Here is a 27,961-nt window from a genome sequence, read left to right as displayed (position 1 = left end):
CTACTTTCTTCTCACTTCAGCGGAAGGGTCGGATCGCCCCCACCCATCCATTTATCTCTCCCTTTATCACTCCCTTTCTCTCTCTCTCTTTCTCTCTCTCTCTTCCTCTCTCTCTCTCTCTCCCTCCCCCATCCTGCTCTGCCCTCCTGACACATCCTATCACGGCACCACTATAGGAACAGAGGCAAGCATGGCAGCCTGAGGTACCAGGGGAACAGGGAAGAGCCAAGGTGACGAAATGAAGGAAATGTTCGCCCAGTTTCTGGAGGACATCAAGAGTGAGATGCAAGAAATGATGCAGGAAATGAAGAACGAAATAAGCAACCTGAAAAGAGAGCTGACAGCAGCAAAGGAGGAGATTAGAGCCCTCAAAGAGAATGGTATTGAGGCTGAGAATCAGAAAACCATCCAGGGAGAAGGTGGTAATAGTTTTTTGTATGAGAATGCCACAATAAAAGCAACTTTTGCAGAAATACTAAAAAAAATAACTCTGAAGTAATGACTGCAGTGATGGAGGTGGCCATGAAAGCAGCCACCTCACAGGAGGCAGCACGCTCCACTAGCCAACACTGCTGGAAAGGAACAGATCAGTGGTTGCTGTGGGTATTAAAGAGCAGGAAGGCTCTAATAGGAATAAGTGGAATGACAAGGACAAAGCAGCAGTGAATGAAGTACTAAAGGCACTAGACATGGAAGGGGCTGAGCATAGCATTGAGAAGGTTTTCAGGCTAGGTTGGTACAACAAAGACCGAGACCGAATGATAAAGATAGTGTTTGCAAACGAGAGCACAAAGGAGAAGATCCTATCAAGGAAGAGCTCCCTGAAAAACGTGGGAAAATTAAAAAATGTATTCCTCCAGAAAGACATGACAAGGGAGGAGAGAGCCGTGGCGGCAGAAGCAAGGAAGAGGCGCAGGGTGAGAGGGGAAAGCCAGGAAGTCACAGCTCCCAACACAACACCCCCAGAGGCGAGGGGGGAACCCACAACCAGCTACCCAGTAATACCAGAAGGGAGGACAACCCTGCCACCCTCCTCTGCATAGAAAACCCCCCTACCCCAAACCCTCCCTGCCCCCACTCAAATGTTCAGCAAAATCTCCCTCCCCCCACACCCAATCCCCACCCTTCTACCCCTCCCCTCCTCCCGAGTCCTCCCTTCCCCCCCCCCTTTCCTTCTCGTCCTCCCTCCCCTTTCACCCCATACCCTCCCTGTCCCTCCCCTTTCACCCCATACCCTCCCTGTCCCTCCCCCTTCACTGGATCCCCCGCCCCTCATCCCAGTATCCTCTGAGACCCGTTTATCCACCTCACAGGTCCTCACACCCATGGAACAGCCTCCCCCACCAGCAGAACACTCACTAAGGAGGCGATTTGAGAAGGGACAGAAGAAAGTGAGCCTCAAAGTGATGTACACTAACATAGATGGAATTACAAATAAAGCAAATGAGCTTGGAGAACGGGTACTAGAAGAAAACCCAGACATAATAGCCCTCACAGAAACAAAGCTCACGAAAACGATTACAAACGCAGTGTTCCCACAGGACTATTATGTTATGAGGAAAGAGAGGGAAGGAAGAGGTGGGGGTGGTGTAGCTCTGCTGGTAAGAAAAGGCTGGGATTTTGAGGAGATGGATATTCAGGGCTGTGAAGGTTTCAGTGACTACATAGCAGGTACCGTAACAAATGGAGGGAAAAAAATTATAGTCGTAGTCATATATAATCCACCACCAAATGACAGAAGACCTAGACAGGAATATGATAGAAACATCATGGCCACCATTAACATAATAGAAAGAGCAGCTTCTGTTGCTAGCAGGAATGGATCTGGACTACTAATTATGGGAGACTTCAACCATGGGAAGATAGATTGGAAGAACAGAGACCCGCATGGAGGACCAGAAACATGGAGAGCTAAGCTGCTGGACGTGGCAACAAGAGACTTTCTAAGCCAGCACATCAAAGAACCAACAAGGATGAGAGGAGAAGATGAACCAGCAATGCTTGATTTGATATTTACCCTAAATGAGTGGGATATAAGGGAAGTTCAGATGGAAGCGCCCTTGGGAATGAGTGACCACAGTGTATTGAACTTAGAGTACCTGGTAGAGCTAGGACTTATCTCCCCAAAAAAAGAACTAGGAATCAAAAGGCTGGCATACCGAAAGGGGAATTATGAACAGATGAGAAGTTTCCTAAGTGAAATACCTTGGGACACAGACCTCAGTGATAAGTCTGTACAGGGTATGATGGACTATGTTACCCAAAAGTGTCAGGAGGCAGTAAATCGGTTCATCCCGGCCCAAAGGAAAAAATCCGAGAAGCAACAGAAGAATCCATGGTATAATAGGGCATTATATTATATTATATGAAAGCGTTATATATATACATTATATAACATTATAATGAAAGCGGCATTATATATAAGGGCATTATATGAAAGCGAAGAAACTGAACAAAAGGGTGTGGAGGAACTTCCGTAATAACAGAACACCAGAAAGCAGAGAGAGATACCAGAGAACCAGGAATGAGTACGTCAGGGTGAGAAGAGAAGCAGAGAAAAGTTTTGAAAATGATATAGCAAACAAAGCCTAGACCGAACCAAAGCTACTCCATAGTCACATCAGAAGGAAATACAACAGTGAAAGAACAGATATTGAAACTTCGAACCGGCGAGGACAGGTATACAGAAAATGACAGAGAGGTGTGTGAAGAACTCAACAAGAGTTTCCAGGAGGTCTTCACAATAGAACAAGGTGAGGTCACTGTGCTAGGAGAAAGGGAGGTAAACCAGGAGGCCTTGGAAGAGTTCGAAATTACGAAAGAGGAGGTCAAGAGACACCTGCTGGAACTGGATGTTAGAAAGGCTGTTGGTGCAGATGGGATCTCACCATGGATACTGAAAGAGTGTGCAGAGGCACTTTGCTTGCCACTCTCCATAGTGTATAGTAAGTCACTGGAGACGGGAGACCTACCAGAAATATGGAAGACGGCGAATGTGGTCCCAATATACAAAAAGGGCGACAGGCAAGAGGCACTGAACTACAGGCCAGTGTCCTTGACTTGTATACCATGCAAGGTGATGGAGAAGATCGTGAGAAAAAACCTGGTAACACATCTGGAGAGAAGGGACTTCGTGACAAATCGCCAACATGGGTTCAGGGAGGGTAAATCTTGCATTACAGGCTTGATAGAATTCTACGATCAGGTGACAAAGATTAAGTAAGAAAGAGAGGGCTGGGCGGACTGCATTTTCTTGGATTGTCGGAAAGCCTTTGACACAGTACCGCATAAGAGGCTGGTACATAAGCTGGAGAGACAGGCAGGTGTAGCTGGTAAGGTGCTCCAGTGGATAAGGGAGTATCTAAGCAATAGGAAGCAGAGAGTTACGGGGAGTGGTGAGACCTCCGATTGGCGTGAAGTCACCAGTGGACTTTTGCCACCAGACTAGTACTCGAGCTGAGAGGTATGAGCTACGAGGAGAGACTACGGGAATTGAACCTCACTTCGCTGGAAGACAGAAGAGTTAGGGGGGACATGATCACCACATTCAAGATTCTGAAGGGAATTGATAGGGTGGATAAAGACAGTCTATTTAACACAAGGGGAACACGCACAAGGGGACACAGGTGGAAACTGAGTGCCCAAATGAGCCACAGGGATATTAGAAAGAGCTTTTTTAGTGTCACAGTGGTTGACAAATGGAATGCATTAGGAAGTGATGTGGTGGAGGCTGACTCCATACACAGTTTCAAGTGTAGATATGATAGAGCCCAATAGGCTCAGGAACCTGTACACCTGTTGATTGACAGTTGAGAGGCGGGACCAAAGAGCCAGAGCTCAACCCCCGCAAGCACAACTAGGTGAGTACATACATACTTAAACATACTCCACCATTAATACATGCCTAGACAATAGCCTGTTTTGGATACCTTTGCCCCATTTAGTTGCCTGACATTGTAAGTCAGGCAGTGATATTTATATCTCACATAATAGATCAACCAGTGATTTGTGAATCCCACATAATAGATCACCCAGTGATATGTGAATCCCACATAATAGATCAACCAGTGATATTTGTATCGCATCTAATAGCATATCTAGTAAAGTTTGTAATCAATCTAATAGATAAATTTATTATTATTCTTACCTGTAAAATAGTCAACCTGTGATGTTTGTAGCCCATATAATAGATCGGAGAGAAATATTTGTATACACTAAATAGATCAACCAGTGACGTTTATAACCAACATAATAGATCAATCAATGACGTTCAAAACCAATATAATAGATCATCCAATGACATTCAAAACCAACATAATAGATCAACCAGTGACGTTCATAACCAACATAATAGATCAACCAGTGACGTTCCTAACCAAGACAATAGATCAACCAGTGACGTTCCTAGCCAACATAATAGATCAACCAGTGACGTTCATAACCAACATAATAGATCAACCAGTAACGTTCCTAACCAGATAATAGATCAACCAGTGACGTTCCTAACCGACATAATAGATCAACCAGTGACGTTCCTAACCGACATAATAGATCAACCAGTGACGTTCCTAACCAACATAATAGATCAACCAGTGACGTTCCTAACCGACATAATAGATCAACCAGTGACGTTCCTAACCGACATAATAGATCAACCAGTGACGTTCCTAACCAACATAATAGATCAACCAGTGACGTTCCTAACCGACATGAGAGATCAACCAGTGACGTTCCTAACCAACATAATAGATCAGGCTGTAGTGCTTCAAACCCACAGATGCACTAAGCTGTGTTCTTGTGTTCCTCAGAACACACAATCCGGTGTTCGTGGTGACCAGTGATGACCCAGAGTGGTGCAAGAACAACTTTAAGGACAAAGATATTGTTTATGCTGGTGAGTATTGTGGTGGTGGTGAGTGTTGTGGTGGTGGTGGTGGGTATTGTGGTGGTGGTGAGTGTTGTGGTGGTGGTACGTGTTGTGTTGGTGGTGGTGAGTATTGTGGTGGTGGTGAGTGTTGTGGTGGTGGTGAGTGTTGTGGTGGTGGTGGTGAGTATTGTGGTGGTGGTGAGTGTTGTGGTGGTGGTGGTGAGTGTTGTGGTGGTGGTGAGTGTTGTGGTGGTGGTGAGTATTGTGGTGGTGGTGAGTATTGTGGTGGTGGTGAGTATTGTGGTGGTGGTGAGTGTTGTGGTGGTGGTAAGTGTTGTGGTGGTGGTGGTGAGTATTGTAGTGGTGGTGAGTGTTGTGGTGGTGGTGAGTGTTGTGGTGGTGGTGGTGAGTATTGTGGTGGTGGTGAGTATTGTGGTGGTGGTGAGTGTTGTGGTGGTGGTGAGTGTTGTGGTGGTGGTAAGTGTTGTGGTGGTGGTTGTGAGTATTGTGGTCGTGGTGAGTGTTGTTGTGGTGGTGAGTGTTGTGGTGGTGGTGAGTGTTGTGGTGGTGGTGAGTGTTGTGGTGGTAGTGAGTGTTGTGGTGGTGGTGGTGAGTATTGTGGTGGTGGTGAGTGTTGTGGTGGTGGTGAGTATTGTGGTGGTGGTGAGTGTTGTAGTGGTGGTGAGTGTTGTGGTGGTGGTGGTGAGTATTGTAGTGGTGGTGAGTATTGTGGTGGTGGTGAGTGTTGTGGTGGTGGGGAGTATTGTAGTGGTGGTGAGTGTTGTGGTGGTGGTGGTGAGTATTGTGGTGGTGGTGAGTATTGTGGTGGTGGTGAGTGTTGTGGTGGTGGTGGTGAGTATTGTGGTGGTGGTGAGTATTGTAGTAGTAGTAAGTATTGTGGTGGTGGTGAGTGTTGTGGTGGTGGTGGTGAGTATTGTGGTGGTGGTGAGTGTTGTGGTGGTGGTGAGTGTTGTGCTGGTGGTGAATATTGTAGTGGTAGTGAATGTTGTAATGGTGGTGAGTGTTGTGGTGGTGGTGAGTGTCGTGGTGGTGGTGAGTATTGTAGTGGTGGTGAGTGTTGTGGTGGTGGTGGTGAGTATTGTGGTGGTGGTGAGTGTTGTGGTGGTGGTAAGTATTGTGGTGGTGGTGAGTGTTGTGGTGGTGGTAAGTATTGTGGTGGTGGTGATTGTTGTGGAGGTGGTGGTGAGTATTGTGGTGGTAATGAGTATTGTGGTGGTGTTAAGTATTGTGGTGGTGGTGAGTGTTGTAGTGGTGGTAAGTATTGTTATGGTGGTGTGTGTTGTGGTGGTGGAGAGTATTGAGGTGGTGGTGAGTATTGTAATGGTGGTAAGTATTGTGGTGGTAGTGAGTGTTGTGGTGGTGGTGAGTATTGTTGTGGTGATGTGTGTTGTGGTGGTGGTGAGTATTGTGGTGGTGGTGAGTGTTGTGGTAGTGGTGAGAATTGTGTTGGTGGTGAGTATTGTGGTGGTGGTGAGTGTAGTGGTGGTGGTGAGTATTGTGGTAGTGTTGAGTATTGTGGTGGTGGTGGTGGGGGTGAGTGTTGTGGTGGTAGTGAGTATTGTGGTAGTGTTGAGTATTGTGGTGGTGGTGGTGGTGAGTGTTATGGTGGTGGTGAGTATTGTGGTGGTGGTGAGTGTTGTGGTGGTGGTGGTGAGTATTGTGGTGGTGGTGAGTGTTGTGGTGGTGGTGGTGAGTATTGTGGTGGTAGTGAGTGTTGTGGTGGTGGTGGTGAGTATTACGGTTGTGATGGTGACTGTTGTGATGGTGGTGAGTATTGTGGTGGTGGTGAGTATTGTGGTGGTCGTGGTGATTGTTGTGGTGGTGGTGAATATTGTGGTGGTAGTGGTGACTGTTGTGGTGATGGTGAGAGTTGTGGTGGTGGTGAGTATTGTGGTGGTGGTGAGTATTGTGGTGGTGGTGAGTGTTGTGGTTGTGGTGAGTATTGTGGTTGTGATGAGTATTGTGGTGGTGGTGGTGGTGTCTGTTGTTGTGGTGATGGTGAGTGTTGTGGTGGTGGTGAGTATTGTGGAGGTGGTGAGTATTGTGGTGGTGGTGGTGAGTGTTGTGATGGTGGTGAGTGTTGTAATGGTGGTGAGTATTGTGGTGGTGGTGAGTGTTGTGGTGGTGGTGAGTGTTGTGGTGGTGGTGGTGGTGAGTATTGTGGTGGTGATGGTGACTGTTGTGATGGTGGTGAGTATTGTGGTGGTCGTGGTGAGTGTTGTGGTGGTGGTGAGTATTGTGGTGGTCGTGGTGAGTGTTGTGGTGGTGGTGAGTATTGTGATGGTGGTGAGTGTTGTGGTAGTGGTGAGTATTGTGGTAGTGGTGAGTATTGTGGTAGTGGTGACTGTTGTGGTGGTGGTGGTGAGTATTGTGGTGGTGGTGAGTGTTGTGGTGGTGGTGAGTGTTGTAGTGGTGGTGAGTATTGTGGTGGTGGTGGTGAGTGTTGTGGTGGTGGTGAGTGTTGTTGTGGTAGTGGTGAGTGTTGTGGTGGTGTTGAGTGTTGTGGTGGTGGTGGTAGTGGTGAGTGTTGTGGTAGTGGTGGTGAGTGTTGTGGTGGTGGTGAGTGTTGTGGTGGTGAGTGTTGTGGTGGTGGTGGTGAGTGTTGTTGTGGTGGTGAGTATTGTGGTGGTGGTGAGTGTTGTGGTGGTGGTGAGTATTGTGGTGGTGGTGAGTGTTGTGGTGGTGGTGAGCATTGTGGTGGTGGCGAGTGTTGTGGTGGTGGTGGTGGTGGTGGTGAGTGTAGTGGTGGTGGTGAGTGTTGTTGTGGTGAAGTGTTGTGGTGGTGGTGAGTATTGTGGTGCTGATGAGTGTTGTGGTGGTGGTGAGTGTTGTGGTGGTGGTGAGTATTGTAGTGGTGGTGAGTGTTGTGGTGGTGGTGAGTGTTGTGGTGGTGGTGAGTGTGGTGGTGGTGGTGAGTATTGCAGTAACGGTGAGGTTTGTGGTGGTGGTGGTGAGTATTGTGGTGGTGGTGAGTGTTGTGGGGGTGGTAAGTATTGTGGTGGTGGTGAGTGTTGTGGTGGTGGTGAGTGTTGTGGTGGTGGTGGTGAGTATTGTGGTGGTGGTGAGCACTGTGGTGGTGGTAAGTATTGTGGTGGTGGTGAGTGTTGTGGTGGTGGTGGTGAGTATTGTGGTGGTGGTGAGTATTGTGGTGGTGGTAAGTATTGTGGTGGTGGTGAGTGTTGTGGTGGTGGTGAGTATTGTTATGGTGGTGTGTGTTGTGGTGGTGGTGAGTATTGTGGTGGTGGTGAGTATTGTGGTGGTGGTAAGTATTGTGGTGGTAGTGAGTGTTGTGGTGGTGTGTGTTGTGGTGGTGGTGAGTATTGTGGTGGTGGTGAGTGTTGTGGTAGTGGTGAGAATTGTGTTGGTGGTGAGTGTTGTGGTGGTGGTGAGTGTTGTGGTGGTGGTAGTATTGTGGTAGTGTTGAGTATTGTGGTTGTGGTGGTGGGGGTGAGTGTTGTGGTGGTGGTGAGTGTTATGGTGGTGGTGAGTATTATGGTGGTGGTGGTGACTGTTGTGGTGGTGGTGAGAGTTGTGGTGGTGGTGAGTATTGTGGTGGTGGTGAGTATTGTGGTGGCGGTGAGTGTTGTGGTGGTGGTGAGTATTGTGGTGGTGATGAGTATTGTGGTGGTGGTGGTGGTGGTGTGTGTTGTTGTGGTGATGGTGAGTGTTGTGGTGGTGGTGAGTATTGTGGTGGTGGTGAGTGTTGTGGTGGTGGTGAGTGTTGTAATGGTGGTGAGTATTGTGGTGGTGGTGTGTGTTGTGGTGGTGGTGGTAGTGAGTATCGTGGTGGTGATGGTGACTGTTGTGATGGTGGTGAGTATTGTGGTGGTGGTGAGTTTTGTGGTGTTCGTGGTGAGTGTTGTGGTGGTGGTGAGTATTGTGATGTGGTGAGTGTTGTGGTAGTGGTGAGTATTGTAGTAGTGGTGACTGTTGTGGTGGTGGTGGTGAGTATTGTGGTGGAGGTGAGTGTTGTGGTGGTGGTGAGTGTTGTGGTGGTGGTGAGTATTGTGGTGGTGGTGGTGTTGTGGTGGTGGTGAGTGTTGTGGTGGTGGTGGTGAGTGTTATGGTGGTGGTGAGTGTTGTGTTGGTGGTGGTGAGTGTTGTGGTAGTGGTGGTGAGTGTTGTGGTAGTGGTGGTGAGTGTTGTGGTAATGAGTGGTGTGGTGGTGAGTGTTGTGGTGGTGGTGAGTGTTGTGGTGGTGGTGAGTGTTGTGGTGGTGGTGAGTGTTGTTGTGGTGGTGAGTATTGTGGTGGTGGTGAGTGATGTGGTGGTGGTGAGTATTGTGGTGGTGGTGAGTGTTGTGGTGGCGGTGGTGGTGAGTGTTGTTGTGGTGGTGAGTGTTGTGGTGGTGGTGAGTATTGTGATGGTGGTGAGTGTTGTGGTGGTGATGAGTGTTTTGGTGGTGGTGAGTATTGTAGTGGTGGTGAGTGTTGTGGTGGTGGTGAGTATTGTGGTGGGTGAGTGATGTGGTGGTGGTGAGTATTGTGGTGGTGGTGAGTGTTGTGGTGGTGGTGGGTATTGTGGTGGGTGAGTGTTGTGGTGGTGGTGAGTATTGTGGTGGTGGTGAGTATTGTGGTGGTAGTGAGTGATGTGGTGGTGGCGAGTATTGTGGTGGTGGTGAGTGTTGTGGTGGTGGTGAGTATTGTGGTGGTGGCGAGTGTTGTGGTGGCGGTGGTGGTGAGTGTTGTTGTGGTGTTGAGTGTTGTGGTGGTGGTGAGTATTGTGATGGTGGTGAGTGTTGTGGTGGTGATGAGTGTTTTGGTGTTGGTGAGTATTGTAGTGGTGGTGAGTGTTGTGGTGGTGGTGAGTATTGTGGTGGGTGAGTGATGTGGTGGTGGTGAGTATTGTGGTGGTGGTGAGTGTTGTGGTGGTGGTGGGTATTGTGGTGGGTGAGTGTTGTGGTGGTGGTGAGTATTGTGGTGGTGGTGAGTGTTGTGGTGGTGGTCAGTATTGTGGTGGGTGAGTGTTGTGGTGGTGGTGAGTATTGTAGTGGTGGTGAGTATTGTGGTGGTGGTGAGTATTGTGGTGGGTGAGTGTTGTGGTGGTGGTGAGTATTGTGGTGGTGGTGGTGAGTATTGTGGTGGTGGTGAGTGTTGTGGTAGTGGTGAGTATTGTGGTGGTGGCGAGTGTTGTGGTGGTGGTGAGTGTGGTGGTGGTGGTGAGTGTTGTTGTGGTGGTGTGTTGTGGTGGTGGTGAGTATTGTGGTGGGTGAGTGTTGTGGTGGGGGTGAGTATTGTGGTGGTGGTGGTAGTGGTGAGTATTGTGGTGGTGGTGGTGACTGTTGTGATGGTGGTGAGTATTGTGGTGGTGGGGAGTATTGTGGTGAGTGTTGTGATGGTGGTGAATATTGTGGTGGTGGTGGTGACTGTTGTGGTGGTGGTGAGAGTTGTGGTGGTGGTGAGTATTGTGGTGGTGGTGAGTATTGTGGTGGTAGTGAGTGTTGTGGTGGTGGTGAGTGTTGTGGAGGTGGTGAGTATTGTGGTGGTTATGAGTATTGTGGTGGTTGTGGTGGTGTGTGTTGTTTTGGTGATGGTGAGTGTTGTGGTGGTGGTGAGTATTGTGGTGGTGGTGAGTTTTGTGGTGGTGAGTATTGTGGTGGTGGTGAGTATTGTGGTGGTGGTGGTGAGTGTTGTGGTGGTGGTGAGTGTTGTGGTGGTGGTGGTGAGTGTTGTGGTGGTGGTGAGTGTGGTGGTGGTGGTGAGTATTGTAGTGGTGGTGAGGTTTGTGGTGGTGGTGGTGAGTATTGTGGTGGTGGTGAGTGTTGTGGTGGTGGTAAGTATTGTGGTGGTGGTGAGTGTTGTGGTGGTGGTAAGTATTGTGGTGGTGGTGAGTGTTGTGGTGGTGGTGGTGAGTATTGTGGTGGTGGTGAGTATTGTGGTGGTGGTAAGTATTGTGGTGGTGGTGAGTGTTGTGGTGGTGGTGAGTATTGTTATGGTGGTGTGTGTTGTGGTGGTGGTGAGTATTGTGGTGGTGGTGAGTATTGTGGTGGTGGTAAGTATTGTTGTGGTGGTGTGTGTTGTGGTGGTGGTGAGTATTGTGGTGGTGGTGAGTGTTGTGGTAGTGGTGAGTATTGTGTTGGTGGTGAGTGTTGTGGTGGTGGTGAGTGTTGTGGTGGTGGTGAGTATTGTGGTAGTGTTGAGTATTGTGGTGGATGTGGTGGGGGTGAGTGTTGTGGTGGTGGTGAGTGTTATGGTGGTGGTGAGTATTGTGGTGGTGATGAGTATTCTAGTGAGTATTGTGGTGGTGGTGAGTGTTGTGGTGGTGGTGGTGATTATTGTGGTGGTGATGGTGACTGTTGTGGTGGTGGTGAGTATTGTGGTGGTGGTGAGTATTTTGGTGGTCGTGGTGAGTGTTGTGGTGGTGGTGAATATTGTGGTGGTGGTGGTGACTGTTGTGGTGGTGGTGAGAGTTGTGGTGGTGGTGAGTATTGTGGTGGTGAGTGTTGTGGTGGTGGTGAGTATTGTGGTGGTGATGAGTATTGTGGTGGTGGTGGTGGTGTGTGTTGTTGTGGTGATGGTGAGTGTTGTGGTGGTGGTGAGTATTGTGGTGGTGGTGAATGTTGTGGTGGTGGTGAGTATTGTGGAGGTGGTGAGTATTGTGGTGGTGGTGGTGAGTGTTGTGGTGGTGGTGAGTGTTGTGGTGGTGGTGAGTATTGTGGTAGTGGTGAGTGTTGTGGTGGTGGTGGTAGTGATTATTGTGGTGGTGATAGTGACTGTTGTGATGGTGGTGAGTATTGTGGTGGTGGTGAGTATTGTGGTGGTCGTGGTGAGTGTTGTGGTGGTGGTGAGAATTGTGATGGTGGTGAGTGTTGTGGTAGTGGTGAGTATTGTAGTAGTGGTGACTGTTGTGGTGGTGGTGGTGGTGAGTATTGTGGTGGAGGTGAGTGTTGTGGTGGTGGTGAGTGTTGTGGTGGTGGTGAGTATTGTGGTGGTGGTGGTGAGTGTTGTGGTGGTGGTGAGTGTTGTGGTGGTGGTGAGTGTTGTGGTGGTGGTGGTGAGTGTTGTGGTAGTGGTGGTGAGTGTTGTGGTAATGAGTGTTGTGGTGGTGAGTGTTGTGGTGGTGGTGAGTGTTGTGGTGGTGGTGAGTGTTGTTGTGGTGGTGAGTATTGTGGTGGTGGTGAGTGATGTGGTGGTGGTGAGTATTGTGGTGGTGGTGAGTGTTGTGGTGGTGGTGAGTATTGTTGTGGTGGCGAGTGTTGTGGTGGTGGTGAGTGTGGTGGTGGTGGTGAGTGTTGTTGTGGTTGTGAGTGTTGTGGTGGTGGTGAGTATTGTGATGGTGGTGAGTGTTGTGGTGGTGATGAGTGTTTTGGTGGTGGTGAGTATTGAAGTGGTGGTGAGTGTTGTGGTGGTGGTGAGTATTGTGGTGGGTGAGTGTTGTGGTGGTGGTGAGTATTGTGGTTGTGGTGAGTGTTGTGGTGGTGGTGGGTATTGTGGTGGGTGAGTGTTGGGGTGGTGGTGAGTATTGTAATGGTGGTGAGTGTTGTGGTGGTGGTGAGTATTGTGGTGGGTGAGTGTTGTGGTGGTGGTGAGTATTGTGGTGGTGGTGAGTATTGTGGTGGTGGTGAGTATTGTCGTGGGTGAGTGTTGTGGTGGTGGTGAGTATTGTGTTGGTGGTGGTGAGTATTGTGGTGGTGGTGAGTGTTGTGGTAGTGGTGAGTATTGTGGTGGTGGCGAGTGTTGTGGTGGTGGTGAGTGTGGTGGTGGTGGTGAGTATTGTTGTGGTGGTGTGTTGTGGTGGTGGTGAGTATTGTGGTGGGTGAGTGTTGTGGTGGTGGTGAGTATTGTGGTGGTGGTAGTGGTGAGTATTGTGGTGGTGATGGTGACTGTTGTGATTGTGGTCAGTATTGTGGTAGTGGTGAGTATTGTGGTGAGTGTTGTGATGGTGGTGAATATTGTGGTGGTGGTGGTGACTGTTGTGGTGGTGGTGAGAGTTGTGGTGGTGGTGAGTATTGTGGTGGTGGTGAGTATTGTGGTGGTGGTGAGTGTTGTGGTGGTGGTGAGTGTTGTGGAGGTGGTGAGTATTGTGGTGGTGATGAGTATTGTGGTGGTGGTGGTGGTGTGTGTTGTTTTGGTGATGGTGAGTGTTGTGGTGGTGGTGAGTATTGTGGTGGTGGTGAGTTTTGTGGTGGTGGTGAGTATTGTGGTGGTGGTGAGTATTGTGGTGGTGGTGGTAAGTGTTGAGGTGGTGGTGAGTGTTGTGGTGGTGGTGAGTATTGTGGGCGTGGTGAGTGTTGTGGTGGTGGTGAGTGTTGTGGTGGTGATGGTGACTGTTGTGATGGTGGTGAGTACTGTGGTGGTGGTGAGTATTGTGGTGGTCGTGGTGAGTGTTGTGGTGGTGGTGAGTATTGTGTTAGTGGTGACTGTTGTCGTGGTGGTGGTGAGTATTGTGGTGGTGGTGAGTGTTGTGGTGGTGGTGAGTGTTGTGGTGATGGTGAGTATTGTGGTGGTGGTGGTGAGTGTTGTGGTGGTGGTAAGTGTTGTGGTGGTGGTGGTGAGTGATGTGGTGGTGGTGAGTGTTGTGGTAGTGGCGATGAGTGTTGTGGTGGTGGTGAGTGTTGTGGTGGTGGTGAGTGTTGTGGTGGTGAGTATTGTTGTGGTGGTGAGTGTTGTGGTGGTGGTGAGTATTGTGGTGGTGGTGAGTGTTGTGGTGGTGGTGAGTGTTGTGGTGGTGGTGGTGAGTGTTGTTGTGGTGGTGAGTATTGTGGTGGGTGAGTGTTGTGGTGGTGGTGAGTATTGTGGTGGTGGTGAGTATTGTGGTGGTGGTGAGTATTGTGGTGGGTGAGTGTTGTGGTGGTGGTGAGTATTGTGGTGGTGGTGGTGAGTATTGTGGTGGAGGTGAGTGTTGTGGTAGTGTTGAGAATTGTGGTGGTGGCGAGTGTTGTGGTGGTGGTGGTGAGTGTTGTTGTGGTGGTGGTGAGTATTGTGGTGGGTGAGTGTTGTGGTGGTGGTGAGTATTGTGGTGGTGGTGAGTGTTGTGGTGGTGGTGTTGAGTATTGTGGTGGTGATGGTGACTGTTGTGATGGTGGTGAGTATTGTGGTGGTGGTGAGTATTGTGGTGGTCGTGGTGAGTGTTGTGGTGGTGGTGAATATTGTGGTGGTAGTGGTGGCTGTTGTGGTGATGGTGAGAGTTGTGGTGGTGGTGAGTATTGTGGTGGTGGTGAGTATTGTGGTGGTGGTGAGTGTTGTGGTGGTGGTGGTGAGTGTTGTTGTGGTGGTGAGTATTGTGGTGGTGGTGAGTGTTGTGGTGGTGGTGAGTATTGTGGTGGTGGTGGTGAGTGTTGTGGTGGTGGTGAGTATTGTGGTGGTGGCGAGTGTTGTTGTGGTGGTGAGTGTGGTGGTGGTGGTGAGTGTTGTTGTGGTGGTGAGTGTTGTGGTGGTGGTGAGTATTGTGATAGTAGTTGTTACGGCCCTCTCGGGACGCAACGGGGTTCTTACTCTGATGTTGTTAGAGGAAGTTGTATCCGACCCCAAGCCAGTAGTGGCTTTCAAGGAATGAGATCCGTGACGCAATAAACTTAACAGGGAAAGGGAAAGAAAGTTAAGAACTTAAGACTATAATTTTCACCATCACCAAATAAATAATATATAAAATAGTGCACAGGGGGAGGGGTATTAACACTGTACAAGGGAATTGTCTTCGTACTGAAGAATCGCACAATCGTCTTCTCCTGAAGACTCTGGTTCAACTCTCTCGGTGCTGAGTCCTCGGTGCTTTCGTGGCCTCACAACGAATCCTCTGAGAAGTTGAGCCTACCCTGGCCACAGGGCAACCAAAACACAGGTCCACTGGGGGCACCGCCGTGGAGGCTGTCAACCACACGTCCAGCTGGTCTGCTGGCAGGTTCCGGATCAGCAAGGCTGGTCAGGCCACTCCACGAACGATATAAGGGGAACGCCCTAGACAGGAGCCTCGTGTGACACCACAAATCACTCTCCTGTCCTCAATACCCCAGTGGATGATCGTCTCCAACAGTCGGTCCCGGGTAATCCTTCTACTGCCACTCCACTGGCAGGGTAACACACCACAGTGTTCTTCTGGGGGGACGACTTCACAACTGCTGCAGCAAAGCACAAGGTATGGAGACGCTGCCTCGGGTAGACTGACCCAACTTCCAACACAGCAGTCCCAGGTCGACTCTGTAAGGAGACACGTCATCAATAACTGGGACACACTAAGGCACCTCACTTACAGGCTCAGACACAAACGCCCACCTATCCACTCCATAGATGGCGCTGGTGTCTGAGCACCACCTCACCAGAGGTCAGCAGCGGCTGTGTTGAGCGCTGAACAGGACTGGAAACTGGCCCTTGTGGCCAATACTCTTCGTCCTCACCAGGTGTCGTCGTCCGTTTGGAGGGGGTTTCGGGAGCTGACCCACAGATGGCGCGGTCGTCACCGCTCCGTGCTCGGACGCTGGATCCGGGTTCGTAACACCTCCCCACCAAAAAGAATTTGGTTTGGGGTTCTATAAAAAGAAACACAAACCAAATTAGTACGGCGACACAACTCCAAATGGACTCACTTATACTGAAAACTGGAGTGATGAGGCTGTCTTGTCCACAGAACTTTTCTACTGGACAATTCCGGCACAACGGGAACTTGCAGATAGAAGGCAATGACCTGCCTGATGTAATCGTCCACATCTCCACTGCGATGTCAAGCAGGAGCATCATCTCACATCTCTCAAGTAAGGATCGGTGTAGACACGATCTGGGGCGACTCGACACTTCCCTATGTCGTGGCACCGATGATGGCTGATCACAGACGGCATTTCTGGTACCGGTCCGACGGTCTTTCAGGGAGACAGGAACCTGGAATACAGGGGTCTGATAATTCAGAGTGATAGCGACAGTGGGTAAGTCAATACTTACTGCATACACCTTTACTAGGCTTACACCTAGTTTCAACAGGGCTGCTTGCACACCGAAGATGGCATTCGCTCTGCCCACGTCAGGTCGACCAACGTTCCGTATAACGCTGTATTGAGGCTCAGCAATCACGCGGGGGGTGTCAACCTGTCGGAAACAGTCACTCATATTATCATTTCTCGTACCTCCTGTATCTACCATTACCTTCCAGGTCCCTTCTTTGCCTGCAACACTTGCAGTGCAAATCTCCAATCCCTGGGAACTCTTCACGATGTTCACGGGAGCCATCATCTGTCGGGTCGTCCATTGGTCCTTACTGAGAACACTGAGAACACATACGAGAACACAACAAAATATCGCTAAGAAACATGGGGCCCATTGAGGGATAAGCTTCCCGAGCCTGTCATGTCCATAACCGGCTATATCCACTAGCCTGGTTTGGACCAAAGAGGGCACTAGACCTTTCGAACACACCTCACATACCTCTGACGTCTGGGGAATCTCTGGCTGGTTCAATGAACGCTGTACAATGCCATACCGCGAGTACACATCCGCCTTCGCTCCAGACTCGTTGGTATCCGTGGGTGCCTGCACACAAGGCCTCTCTTCTTGCTCAGGTACTTCTGCCATCGTAACCTCATGTTCCTTGTCGAGAGAAGAATTAGGAGACACTGCTAGAATACTGTCGATCTGCGGGTGAGAGGAAGGATTAAACACACTTAAATCCGGGTCTGTCTTTACCTGGACATTACCATTGCCTGTTACCTCAGACCTTGCTGTTCTGGCTGACTCGTCCACGACCTTGGGAAGATTGATGCTCCAATCTGTCACCAAGTCGTTGGCTAGTACCACGTCAATCCCAGCCACAGGGAGGGTATCGACTACTGCCAACGCACATGTGCCGCTGAAGTAAGGCGAGTCGAGATGTACCGTCACTAAGGGGGCGATGTACTGCGTCCTAGGAAACCCAACCAGGACAACCTGTTGTCTCCCGTCCACTCTTACTCCCTCGGGTAACGAGCTCTTCACGATCAGGGACTGGGCTGCTCCACTATCTCTGAGCAATACAACTGATCTACCAGTATGATCACTCGATACATACCCGCCTGAAGTGTGAGGGGAAAACACTCTGGGTTCTTCCTGCGTCGTCGTCGACTGGCTTCCTGCTGGTGGTATTACACAGCTCATCATCATCACCTCCCTATGTGCGCTGCCACCTCTTCTGCCTCGGCACCTAGCAGCTACATGCCCTTTCTGCCCACAGGTGCAGCACACCATATTCCTCCTTTGACTCCGGTGTTTCGGACTGCTAGGACTTGTTCTTCGGACTGCTAGGACTTGTTCTTCGAGGGCTACTTGGGGGCGTCTTCTTAGCGCTTCGTGGGACGGGAGTCTCTTCTTCGTCCTGAGGTTTATCAAACCGGCGTTGGTAATGCCTTGGGACGTACTTAGCAGAAGGCCTATGCGTCAGGATATACTCTTCAGCCATGGTGGCTGCCACACTCAAGGTCTCTACCTGCTGTTCCTCTAGGTACGTCTTTAGGTCTCCAGACAAACAATCCTTGAAGTCCTCTAGCAGTATAAGCTGCTCGAGTTCTTCTTTGGTCTCCACCTTCCGAGAGGCACACCATTCCTGAAAAAGTCGCTCCTTGATTGCGGCGAATTCGGTGAAAGTGTGCTCTGAGGTCTTCTTCAGGTTTCTAAACTTCTGTCTATATGCCTCAGGTACCAATTGGTACGCCATGAGCACAACCTTCTTCACCTTGTCATAATCGCCGGAGTCGTCAAGGGATAACGTAGAGTAGGCGATTTGGGCCTTCCCAGTCAAGACTGACTGTATCATGATGGCCCAATTCTCCCTTGGCCACTCCAAAGAGGCAGCGACTTTTTCAAAGGCTGCAAAGAACTTCGAAACTTCCCTCTCATTGAATTTGGGGACCATTTTGATGTTCCTTACCGGATCGAAACCGCTGGTGTCCGTTGTTGGCCTCCGACCACCGCCTAATCGCAATACTTCTAGTTCATGTTGTCTCTCTCTTTCCTCTCTGTCTCGTCGTTCTTGTCTGTCTCGTTCTTCTCTTTCTCGCTCTCGCTCTTCTCTCTCTCGCTCTCGTTCTTCTCTTTCTTTTTCTCGTCTCTCTTCTCTTTCTCGTTCTTCTTTCCTTTCCTCTAATTCTAAACGTCTCATCGCCATTTCCTTATCTTTCATCTCCATTTCTTTATCTTTTAATTCTCGTTCCAAGTCTAACTTCTTCCACTCTATCTCGCGATTTATTTCTAGGGCACGCATCTTGACTGTTAGGAAGCTGATATTAAGCTCACCTGCATCACTGTCAACGTCACTGCCCTTATCTTCCTTTTCCGTGGAAGCTATGTCTGCACTTTCCTTTGTACTAGAAGTCTCGCCTTCCTGTTTCTCTTCTGCCTTCAGGTGCCGGTGAACCTTGGACAAGATCTCCACACGGGAATCACTGGCACGGATCTTGATCTCCAGGTAGGCTCTCACTAGTACAAGCTCTGGTTTGCTCAGATATTTTAATCTGGCAAGACAATCCTCTCTGTTCAGAAAAGCCTGAACCTCGTCCAGATCATCGATGGTAGCTTTTTCTGCCATTGTCACAGATGGAACACTTAGCACTTAACACACTGCTTACACGTTAGCACTTAACGCACTGAGCACTGTTCTACGCCAATATTGCACTTTATCGCACCAAACACTGCACTTGCCAATATTGCACGTAATCACTTCGGGCACCGCACTACGCAATATCGCACTTAATCACAGCGAACCCTTCGCTCTACAATATTGCACTGAATCACTGAGCACCGCACTAGTCAATATTGCACTTAATCGCTTAATCACAGCGAGCACCGCACTGCACAATATCGCACTTAGTCACTCTGAGCACCGCACAGGACGTATAACGTCACAATCGTCACACACAGGGGGAATTATTTACAGGGATTACACCACTTCACCACCCCTGTCAAACATACTTAACAAGGGGACGAATCGCGCTGGGGATGCCAATTATGTTACGGCCCTCTCGGGACGCAACGGGGTTCTTACTCTGATGTTGTTAGAGGAAGTTGTATCCGACCCCAAGCCAGTAGTGGCTTTCAAGGAATGAGATCCGTGACGCAATAAACTTAACAGGGGAAGGGAAAGAAAGTTAAGAACTTAAGACTATAATTTTCACCATCACCAAATAAATAATATATAAAATAGTGCACAGGGGGAGGGGTATTAACACTGTACAAGGGAATTGTCTTCGTACTGAAGAATCACACAATCGTCTTCTCCTGAAGACTCTGGTTCAACTCTCTCGGTGCTGAGTCCTCGGTGCTTTCGTGGCCTCACAACGAATCCTCTGAGAAGTTGAGCCTACCCTGGCCACAGGTCAGCCAAAACACAGGTCCACTGGGGGCACCGCCGTGGAGGCCGTCAACCACACGTCCAGCTGGTCTGCTGGCAGGTTCCGGATCAGCAAGGCTGGTCAGGCCACTCCACGAACGATATAAGGGGAACGCCCTAGACAGGAGCCTCGTGTGACACCACAAATCACTCTCCTGTCCTCAATACCCCAGTGGATGATCGTCTCCAACAGTCGGTCCCGGGTAATCCTTCTACTGCCAATCCACTGGCAGGGTAACACACCACAGTGTTCTTCCGGGGGGACGACTTCACAACTGCTGCAGCAAAGCACAAGGTATGGAGACGGCTGCCTCGGGTAGACTGACCCAACTTCCAACACAGCAGTCCCAGGTCGACTCTGTAAGCAGACACGTCATCAATAACTGGGACACACTAAGGCACCTCACTTACAGGCTCAGACACAAACGCCCACCTATCCACTCCATAGATGGCGCTGGTGTCTGAGCACCACCTCACCAGAGGTCAGCAGCGGCTGTGTTGAGCGCTGAACAGGACTAGAAACTGGCCCTTGTGGCCAATACTCGTCATCCTCACCAGGTGTCGTCGTCCGTTTGGAGGGGGTTTCGGGAGCTGACGAACAGATGGCGCGGTCGTCACCGCTCCGTGCTCGGACGCTGGATCCGGGTTCGTAACAGTAGTGAGTGTTGTGGTGGTGATGAGTGTTTTGGTGGTGGTGAGTATTGTAGTGGTGGTGAATGTTGTGGTGGTAGTGAGTATTGTGGTGGGTGAGTGTTGTGGTGGTGGTGAGTATTATGGTGGTGGTGAGTGTTGTGGTGGTGGTTGGTATTGTGGTGGGTCAGTGTTGTGGTGGTGGTGAGTATTGTGGTGGTGGTGAGTGTTGTGATGGTGGTGAGTGTTGTGGTTGTGGTGAGTATTGTGGTGGGTGAGTGTTGTGGTGGTGGTGAGTATTGTGGTGGTGGTGAGTATTGTGGTGATGGTGAGTATTGTGGTGGGTGAGTGTTGTGGTGGTGGTGAGTATTGTGGTGGTGGTGGTGAGTATTGTGGTGGAGGTGAGTGTTGTGGTAGTGGTGAGAAATGTGGTGGTGGCGAGTGTTGTGGTGGGGGTGAGTGTGGTGGTGGTGGTGAGTGTTGTTGTGGTGGTGGTGAGTATTGTGTTGGGTGAGTGTTGTGGTGGTGGTGAGTATTGTGGTGGTGATGAGTGTTGTGGTAATGGTGGTGAGTATTGTGGTGGTGATGGTGACTGTTGTGATGGTGGTGAGTATTGTGGTGGTGGTGAGTATTGTGGTGGTCGTGGTGAGTGTTGTGGTGGTGGTGAATATTGTGGTAGTGGTGGTGACTGTTGTGGTGGTGGTGAGAGTTGTGGTGGTGGTGAGTATTGTGGTGGTGGTGAGTATTGTGGTGGTGGTGAGTGTTGTGGTGGTGGTGAGTGTTGTGGTGGTGATAAGTATTGTGGTGGTGGTGGTGGTGTGTGTTGTTGTGGTGATGGTGAGTGTTGTGGAGGTGATGAGTATTGTAGTGGTGGTGAGTATTGTAGTGGTGGTGAGTGTTGTGGTGGTGGTGAGTATTGTGGTGGTGGTGGTGAGTGTTGTGGTGGTGGTGAGTGTTGTGGTGGTGGTGAGTATTGTGGTTGTGGTGTGTGTTGTGGTGGTTGTGAGTATTGTGGTGGTGATGGTGACTGTTGTGATAGTGGTGAGTACTGTGGTGGTTGTGAGTATTGTGGTGGTCGTGGTGAGTGTTGAGGTGGTGGTGAGTATTGTGATGGTGGTGAGTGTTGTGGTAGTGGTGAGTATTGTGGTAGTGGTGACTGTTGTGGTGGTGGTGGTGAGTATTGTGGTGGTGGTGAGTGTTGTTGGGTGGTGAGTGTTGTGGTGGTGGTGAGTATTGTGGTGGTGGTGGTGAGTGTTGTGGTGGTGGTAAGTGTTTTGGTGGTGGTGGTGAGTGTTGTGGTGGTGGTGGTGAGTGTTGTGGTAGTGGCGGTGAGTGTTGTGGTGGTGGTGGTGGTGGTGAGTGGTGGTGAGTATTGTGGTGGTGGTGAGTGTTGTGGTGGTGGTGAGTATTGTGGTGGTGGTGAGTGTTGTGGTGATGGTGAGTATTGTGGTGGTGGCGAGTGTTGTGGTGGTGGTGGTGGTGTGTGTTGTTGTGGTGATGGTGAGTGTTGTGGAGGTGGTGAGTATTGTAGTGGTGGTGAGTATTGTAGTGGTGGTGAGTGTTGTGGTGGTGGTGAGTATTGTGGTGGTGGTGAGTATTGTGGTGGTGGTGGTGAGTGTTGTGGTGGTGGTGAGTGTTGTGGTGGTGGTGAGTATTGTGGTTGTGGTGTGTGTTGTGGTGGTTGTGAGTATTGTGGTGGTGATGGTGACTGTTGTGATAGTGGTGAGTACTGTGGTGGTTGTGAGTATTGTGGTGGTCGTGGTGAGTGTTGAGGTGGTGGTGAGTATTGTGATGGTGGTGAGTGTTGTGGTAGTGGTGAGTATTGTGGTAGTGGTGACTGTTGTGGTGGTGGTGGTGAGTATTGTGGTGGTGGTGAGTGTTGTGGTGGTGGTGAGTGTTGTGGTGGTGGTGAGTATTGTGGTGGTGGTGGTGAGTGTTGTGGTGGTGGTGGTGAGTGTTGTGGTAGTGGCGGTGAGTGTTGTGGTGGTGGTGGTGGTGGTGAGTGTTGTTGTGGTGGTGAGTATTGTGGTGGTGGTGAGTGTTGTGGTGGTGGTGAGTATTGTGGTGGTGGTGAGTGTTGTGGTGATGGTGAGTATTGTGGTGGTGGCGAGTGTTGTGGTGGTGGTGGTGAGTGTTGTTGTGGTGGTGAGTGTTGTGGTGGTTGTGAGTATTGTGGTGGTGGTGAGTGTTGTGGTGGTGGTGAGAGTTTTGGTAATGGTGAGTATTGTAGTGGTGGTGAGTGTTGTGGTGGAGGTGAGTATTGTGGTGGGTGAGTGTTGTGGTGGTGGTGAGTATTGTGGTGGTGGTGAGTATTGTGGTGGTGGTGGGTATTGTAGTGGGTGAGTGTTGTGGTGGTGGTGAGTATTGTGGTGGTGGTGGGGAGTATTGTGGTGGTGGTGAGTGTTGTGATGGTGGTGAGTGTTGTGGTGGTGGTGAGTATTGTGGTGGTGGTGGTGAGTATTGTGGTGGTGGTGGTGAGTGTTGTGGTGGTGGTGAGTGTTTTAGTGGTGGTGAGTATTGTGGTGGTAGTGAGTATTGTGGTGGTGGTGAGTGTTGTGGTGGTGGTGAGTATTGTTGTGGTGGTTTGTGTTGTGGTGGGTGAGTGTTGTGGTGGTGAGTGTTGTGGTGGTAGTGAGTATTGTGGTGGTGGTGAGTATTGTGGAGGTGGTGGTGAGTATTGTGGTGGGTGAGTTTTATGGTTGTGGTGAGTATTTTGGCGGTGGTGAGTGTTGTGGTGGTGGTGAGTATTTTGGCGGTGGTGAGTATTGTGGTGATGGTGGTGAGTGTTGTGGTGGTGGTGAGTGTTGTGGTGGTAATGAGTGTTGTGGTGGTGGTGAGTGTTTTGGTGGTGGTGAGTATTGTGGTGGTGGTGGTGAGTATTGTGGTGGTGGTGAGTGTTGTGGTGGTGGTGAGTGTTGTGGTGGTGGTGAGTATTGTGGTGGTGGTGGTGAGTGTTGTGGTGGTGGTGGTGAGTGTTGTGGTAGTGGCGGTGAGTGTTGTGGTGGTGGTGGTGGTGGTGAGTGTTGTTGTGGTGGTGAGTATTGTGGTGGTGGTGAGTGTTGTGGTGGTGGTGAGTATTGTGGTGGTGGTGAGTGTTGTGGTGATGGTGAGTATTGTGGTGGTGGCGAGTGTTGTGGTGGTGGTGGTGAGTGTTGTTGTGGTGGTGAGTGTTGTGGTGGTTGTGAGTATTGTGGTGGTGGTGAGTGTTGTGGTGGTGGTGAGAGTTTTGGTAATGGTGAGTATTGTAGTGGTGGTGAGTGTTGTGGTGGAGGTGAGTATTGTGGTGGGTGAGTGTTGTGGTAGTGGTGAGTATTGTGGTGGTGGTGAGTATTGTGGTGGTGGTGGGTATTGTAGTGGGTGAGTGTTGTGGTGGTGGTGAGTATTGTGGTGGTGGTGGGGAGTATTGTGGTGGTGGTGAGTGTTGTGATGGTGGTGAGTGTTGTGGTGGTGGTGAGTATTGTGGTGGTGGTGGTGAGTATTGTGGTGGTGGTGGTGAGTGTTGTGGTGGTGGTGAGTGTTTTAGTGGTGGTGAGTATTGTGGTGGTAGTGAGTATTGTGGTGGTGGTGAGTGTTGTGGTGGTGGTGAGTATTGTTGTGGTGGTTTGTGTTGTGGTGGGTGAGTGTTGTGGTGGTGAGTGTTGTGGTGGTAGTGAGTATTGTGGTGGTGGTGAGTATTGTGGAGGTGGTGGTGAGTATTGTGGTGGGTGAGTTTTATGGTTGTGGTGAGTATTTTGGCGGTGGTGAGTGTTGTGGTGGTGGTGAGTATTTTGGCGGTGGTGAGTATTGTGGTGATGGTGGTGAGTGTTGTGGTGGTGGTGAGTGTTGTGGTGGTAATGAGTGTTGTGGTGGTGGTGAGTGTTTTGGTGGTGGTGAGTATTGTGGTGGTGGTGGTGAGTATTGTGGTGGTGGTGAGTGTTGTGGTGGTGGTGAGTGTTTTGGTGGTGGTGAGTATTGTGGTAGTGGTGGTGAGTATTGTGGTGGTGGTGGTGAGTATGTGGTGGTGGTGAGCATTGTGGTGGTGGTGAGTGTTGTGGTGGTGGTCAGTGTTTTGGTGGTGGTGAGTATTGTGGTGGTGGTGGTGAGTATTGTGGTGGTGGTGGTGAGTATTGTGGTGGTGGTGAGTGTTTTGATGGTGGTGAGTATTGTGATGGTGGTGGTGAGTATTGTTGTGGTGGTGGTGAGTTTTTGGTGGTGGTGAGTGTTGTGGTGGTGGAGCGTGTTTTGGTGGTGGTGAGTATTATGGTGGTGGTGGTGAGTATTGTGGTGGTGATGAGTGTTGTGGTGGTGAGTGTTGTGGTGGTGAGTGTTGTGGTGGTGGAGCGTGTTTTGGTGGTGGTGAGTATTATGGTGGTGGTGGTGAGTATTGTGGTGGTGATGAGTGTTGTGGTGGTGAGTGTTTTTGTGATGGTGAGTATTGTGGTGGTGGTGGTGAGTATTGTGGTGGTGGTGGTGAGTATTGTAGTGGTGATGAGTGTTGTGGTTGTGGTGAGTATTGTGGTGGTGGTGAGTATTGTGATGGTGGTGGTGAGTATTGTGGTGGTGGTGGTGAGTTTTTGGTGGCGGCGAGTGTTGTGGTGGTGGTGAGTGTTTTGGTGGTGGTGAGTATTGTGGTGGTGGTGGTGAGTATTGTGGTGGTGGTGGTGAGTATTGTGGTGGTGATGAGTGTTGTGATGGAGAGTGTTTTGGTGATGGTGAGTATTGTGGTGGTGGTGGTGAGTATTATGGTGGTGGTGGTGAGTATTGTGGTGGTGATGAGTGTTGTGGTTGTGGTGAGTATTGTGGTGGTGGTGAGCATTGTGGTGGTGGTGAGTGTTGTTGTGGTGGTGAGTATTGTGGTGGTGATGAGTATTGTGATGGTGATGAGTGTTGTGGTTGTAATGAGTGTTGTGGTGGTGGTGAGTATTGTGGTGGTGATGAGTATTGTGGCGGTGGTGAGTGTTGTGGTGGTGGTGAGTGTTGTGGTGGTGGTGAGTATTGTGGTGGTGGTGAGTGTTTTGGTGGTGATGAGTATTGTGGCGGTGGTGAGTGTTGTGGTGGTGGTGAGTGTTGTGGTGGTGGAGAGTGTTGTGGTGGTGGTGAGTATTGTTGTTGTGGTGAGTGTTGTGGTGGTGGTGAGTATTGTTGTGGTGGTGAGTGTTGTGGTGGTGGTGAGTATTGTGGTGGTGGTGAGTGTTGTGGTGGTGGTGAGTTGTAGTGGTGGTGGTGAGTGTTGTGGTGGTGGTGAGTTGTGGTGGTGGTGGTGAGTGTGGTGGTGGTGGTGAGTAATGTTGTGGTGGTGAGTGTTGTGGTGGTGAGTGTTGTGGTGGTGGAGCGTGTTTTGGTGGTGGTGAGTATTATGGTGGTGGTGGTGAGTATTGTGGTGGTGATGAGTGTTGTGGTGGTGAGTGTTTTTGTGATGGTGAGTATTGTGGTGGTGGTGGTGAGTATTGTGGTGGTGGTGGTGAGTATTGTAGTGGTGATGAGTGTTGTGGTTGTGGTGAGTATTGTGGTGGTGGTGAGTATTGTGATGGTGGTGGTGAGTATTGTGGTGGTGGTGGTGAGTTTTTGGTGGTGGTGAGTGTTGTGGTGGTGGTGAGTGTTTTGGTGGTGGTGAGTATTGTGGTGGTGGTGGTGAGTATTGTGGTGGTGGTGGTGAGTATTGTGGTGGTGATGAGTGTTGTGATGGTGAGTGTTTTGGTGATGGTGAGTATTGTGGTGGTGGTGGTGAGTATTATGGTGGTGGTGGTGAGTATTGTGGTGGTGATGAGTGTTGTGGTTGTGGTGAGTATTGTGGTGGTGGTGAGCATTGTGGTGGTGGTGAGTGTTGTTGTGGTGGTGAGTATTGTGGTGGTGATGAGTATTGTGATGGTGATGAGTGTTGTGGTTGTAATGAGTGTTGTGGTGGTGGTGAGTATTGTGGTGGTGATGAGTATTGTGGCGGTGGTGAGTGTTGTGGTGGTGGTGAGTGTTGTGGTGGTGGTGAGTATTGTGGTGGTGGTGAGTGTTTTGGTGGTGATGAGTATTGTGGCGGTGGTGAGTGTTGTGGTGGTGGTGAGTGTTGTGGTGGTGGAGAGTGTTGTGGTGGTGGTGAGTATTGTTGTTGTGGTGAGTGTTGTGGTGGTGGTGAGTATTGTTGTGGTGGTGAGTGTTGTGGTGGTGGTGAGTATTGTGGTGGTGGTGAGTGTTGTGGTGGTGGTGAGTTGTAGTGGTGGTGGTGAGTGTTGTGGTGGTGGTGAGTTGTGGTGGTGGTGGTGAGTGTGGTGGTGGTGGTGAGTAATGTTGTGGTGGTGAGTGTTGTGGTGGTGAGTGTTGTGGTTGTAGTGAGTATTGTGGTGGTGGTGAGTGTTGTGGTGGTGGTGAATGTTGTCGTCGTGGTGAGTGTTGTGGTCGTGGTGAGTGTTGTGGTGGTGGTGAGTGTTGTAGTGGTGGTGAGTTGTGGTGGTGGTGGTGAGTGTTGTGGTGGTGGTGAGTTGTGGTGGTGGTGGTGAGTGTTGTGGTGGTGGTGAGTATTGTTGTGGTGGTGAGTGTTGTGGTGGTGGTGAGTGTTGTGGTCGTGGTGAGTGTTGTGGTCGTGGTGAGTGTTGTGGTGGTGGTGAGTGTTGTGGTGGTGAGTGTTGTGCTGGTTGTGAGTATTGTGGTGGTGATGAGTATTGTGGTGGTGGTGAGTATTATAGTGGTTGTGAGTGTTGTGGTGGTGGTGAGTGTTGTGGTGGTGGTGAGTGTTGTGGTGGTGATGAGTGTTGTGGTTGTGGTGAGTGTTGTGGTGGTGGTGAGTGTTGTGGTGGTGGTGAGTATTGTGGTGGTGATGAGTATTGTGGTGGTGGTGAGTATTGTAGTGGTTGTGAGTGTTGTGGTGGTGGTGAGTGTTGTGGTGGTGGTGAGTGTTGTGGTGGTGATGAGTGTTGTGGTTGTGGTGAGTGTTGTGGTGGTGGTGAGTGTTGTGGTGGTGGTGAGTGTTGTGGTGGTAGTGAGTATTGTGGTGGTGGTGGTGAGTATTGTGGTGGTGGTGGTGAGTATTGTGGTGGTGGTGAGTGTTGTGGTGGTGGTGAGTGTTTTGGTGGTGGTGAGTATTGTGGTGGTGGTGGTGGTGAGTATTGTGGTGGTGGTGAGTATTATGGTGGTGATGAGTGTTGTGGTGGTGGTGAGTGTTGTGGTGGTGGTGGTGAGTATTGTGGTGGTGATGAGTATTTTGGTGGTGATGAGTGTTGTGGTTGTGGTGAGTGTTGTGGTGGTGGTGAGTATTGTGGTGGTGAGTATTGTGGTGGTGATGAGAATTGTAGTGATGAGTGTTGTGGTGGTGGTGAGTGTTGTGGTGGTGGTGAGTTTTGTAGTGTTGGTGAGTATTGTGGTGGTGGTGAGTATTGTGGTGGTTGTGAGTGTTGTGGTGGTGGTGAGTATTTGTGGGACATTTGGGGCTTGACTCTATTTATTTAATTATTAAAGTAATGAAATCAATTACGAGGACCACCCGCTTTTATAGAAAAGAGGGAAACTAATAAAAAAGTGATCATTAGAAATTCCAGGAAGAACCAGTGTCTATGGCTAAATATTAGGAAGTATAATCACTTAAATAATTAATGGGCTGTATTGATAATTTACTTGAATCAAAGCCTCAAACACCTACATTGGGGGGTTATTGCTAGAACTTCATATACGTCTAGGAACTAGTGTGGTTCGTGCACCAGTTCATTGTGTAATAACCTAATCTTATGACCAATTAAAGAAATCAATAGAAAATTTATCACCAGTAAATATATAGATCATTAACATCAGAAATTAATCATTCTAATAAACACGTATTATCTCCAGTGTACACAGTATTCCATTAAATGATAAAATAAAATAATGAGAATTTGATGAATTAAGGCAATACGAAAAGTCTTAGCTTGAAGACGTTTTCAAAGACATCAGTTACGAATCATCCTCGGGATCTCTGGAATTCCTCGTAGAACACTGGGAGATGAATAACACGGGTAAGGTAACAGCTCGTGGATTCCTCACACGTGAGCTGTAATTTAAGGGATATTACGTAGCAATGCACTAGGCTACTAAAATATGTATATTCATGGAAATGGAAAATAAATTAGTTAGAATACTAACATGGGTTTTGTTGAGGTTGCTCAATGTAACGACAAGCTACCCCGACATATACAATCTCTAATGATGCATCAAAAGGGAGTT

At 49.6% G+C, this 27,961-nt stretch overlaps 1 protein-coding gene across 1 annotated transcript in view; it reads left to right on the top strand.

Annotated features, from left to right (window-relative positions):
* LOC138360867 (galactoside alpha-(1,2)-fucosyltransferase 1-like) overlaps positions 1 to 27,961 on the top strand; it is a 209,578-nt gene that overhangs the window by 171,056 nt on the left and 10,561 nt on the right. Inside the window, exon 5 of the mRNA XM_069320380.1 lies at positions 4,809 to 4,894. Coding sequence (XP_069176481.1) covers positions 4,809 to 4,894 — 86 coding nt within the window. The remainder of the gene's footprint in view (positions 1 to 4,808; positions 4,895 to 27,961) is intronic.

The sequence above is a fragment of the Procambarus clarkii genome, unplaced genomic scaffold (assembly GCF_040958095.1).
Source record: "Procambarus clarkii isolate CNS0578487 unplaced genomic scaffold, FALCON_Pclarkii_2.0 HiC_scaffold_125, whole genome shotgun sequence".
NCBI classification, from domain to species: Eukaryota; Metazoa; Arthropoda; class Malacostraca; order Decapoda; family Cambaridae; genus Procambarus; species Procambarus clarkii.
This window is presented reverse-complemented; position numbering and strand designations above follow the sequence as displayed.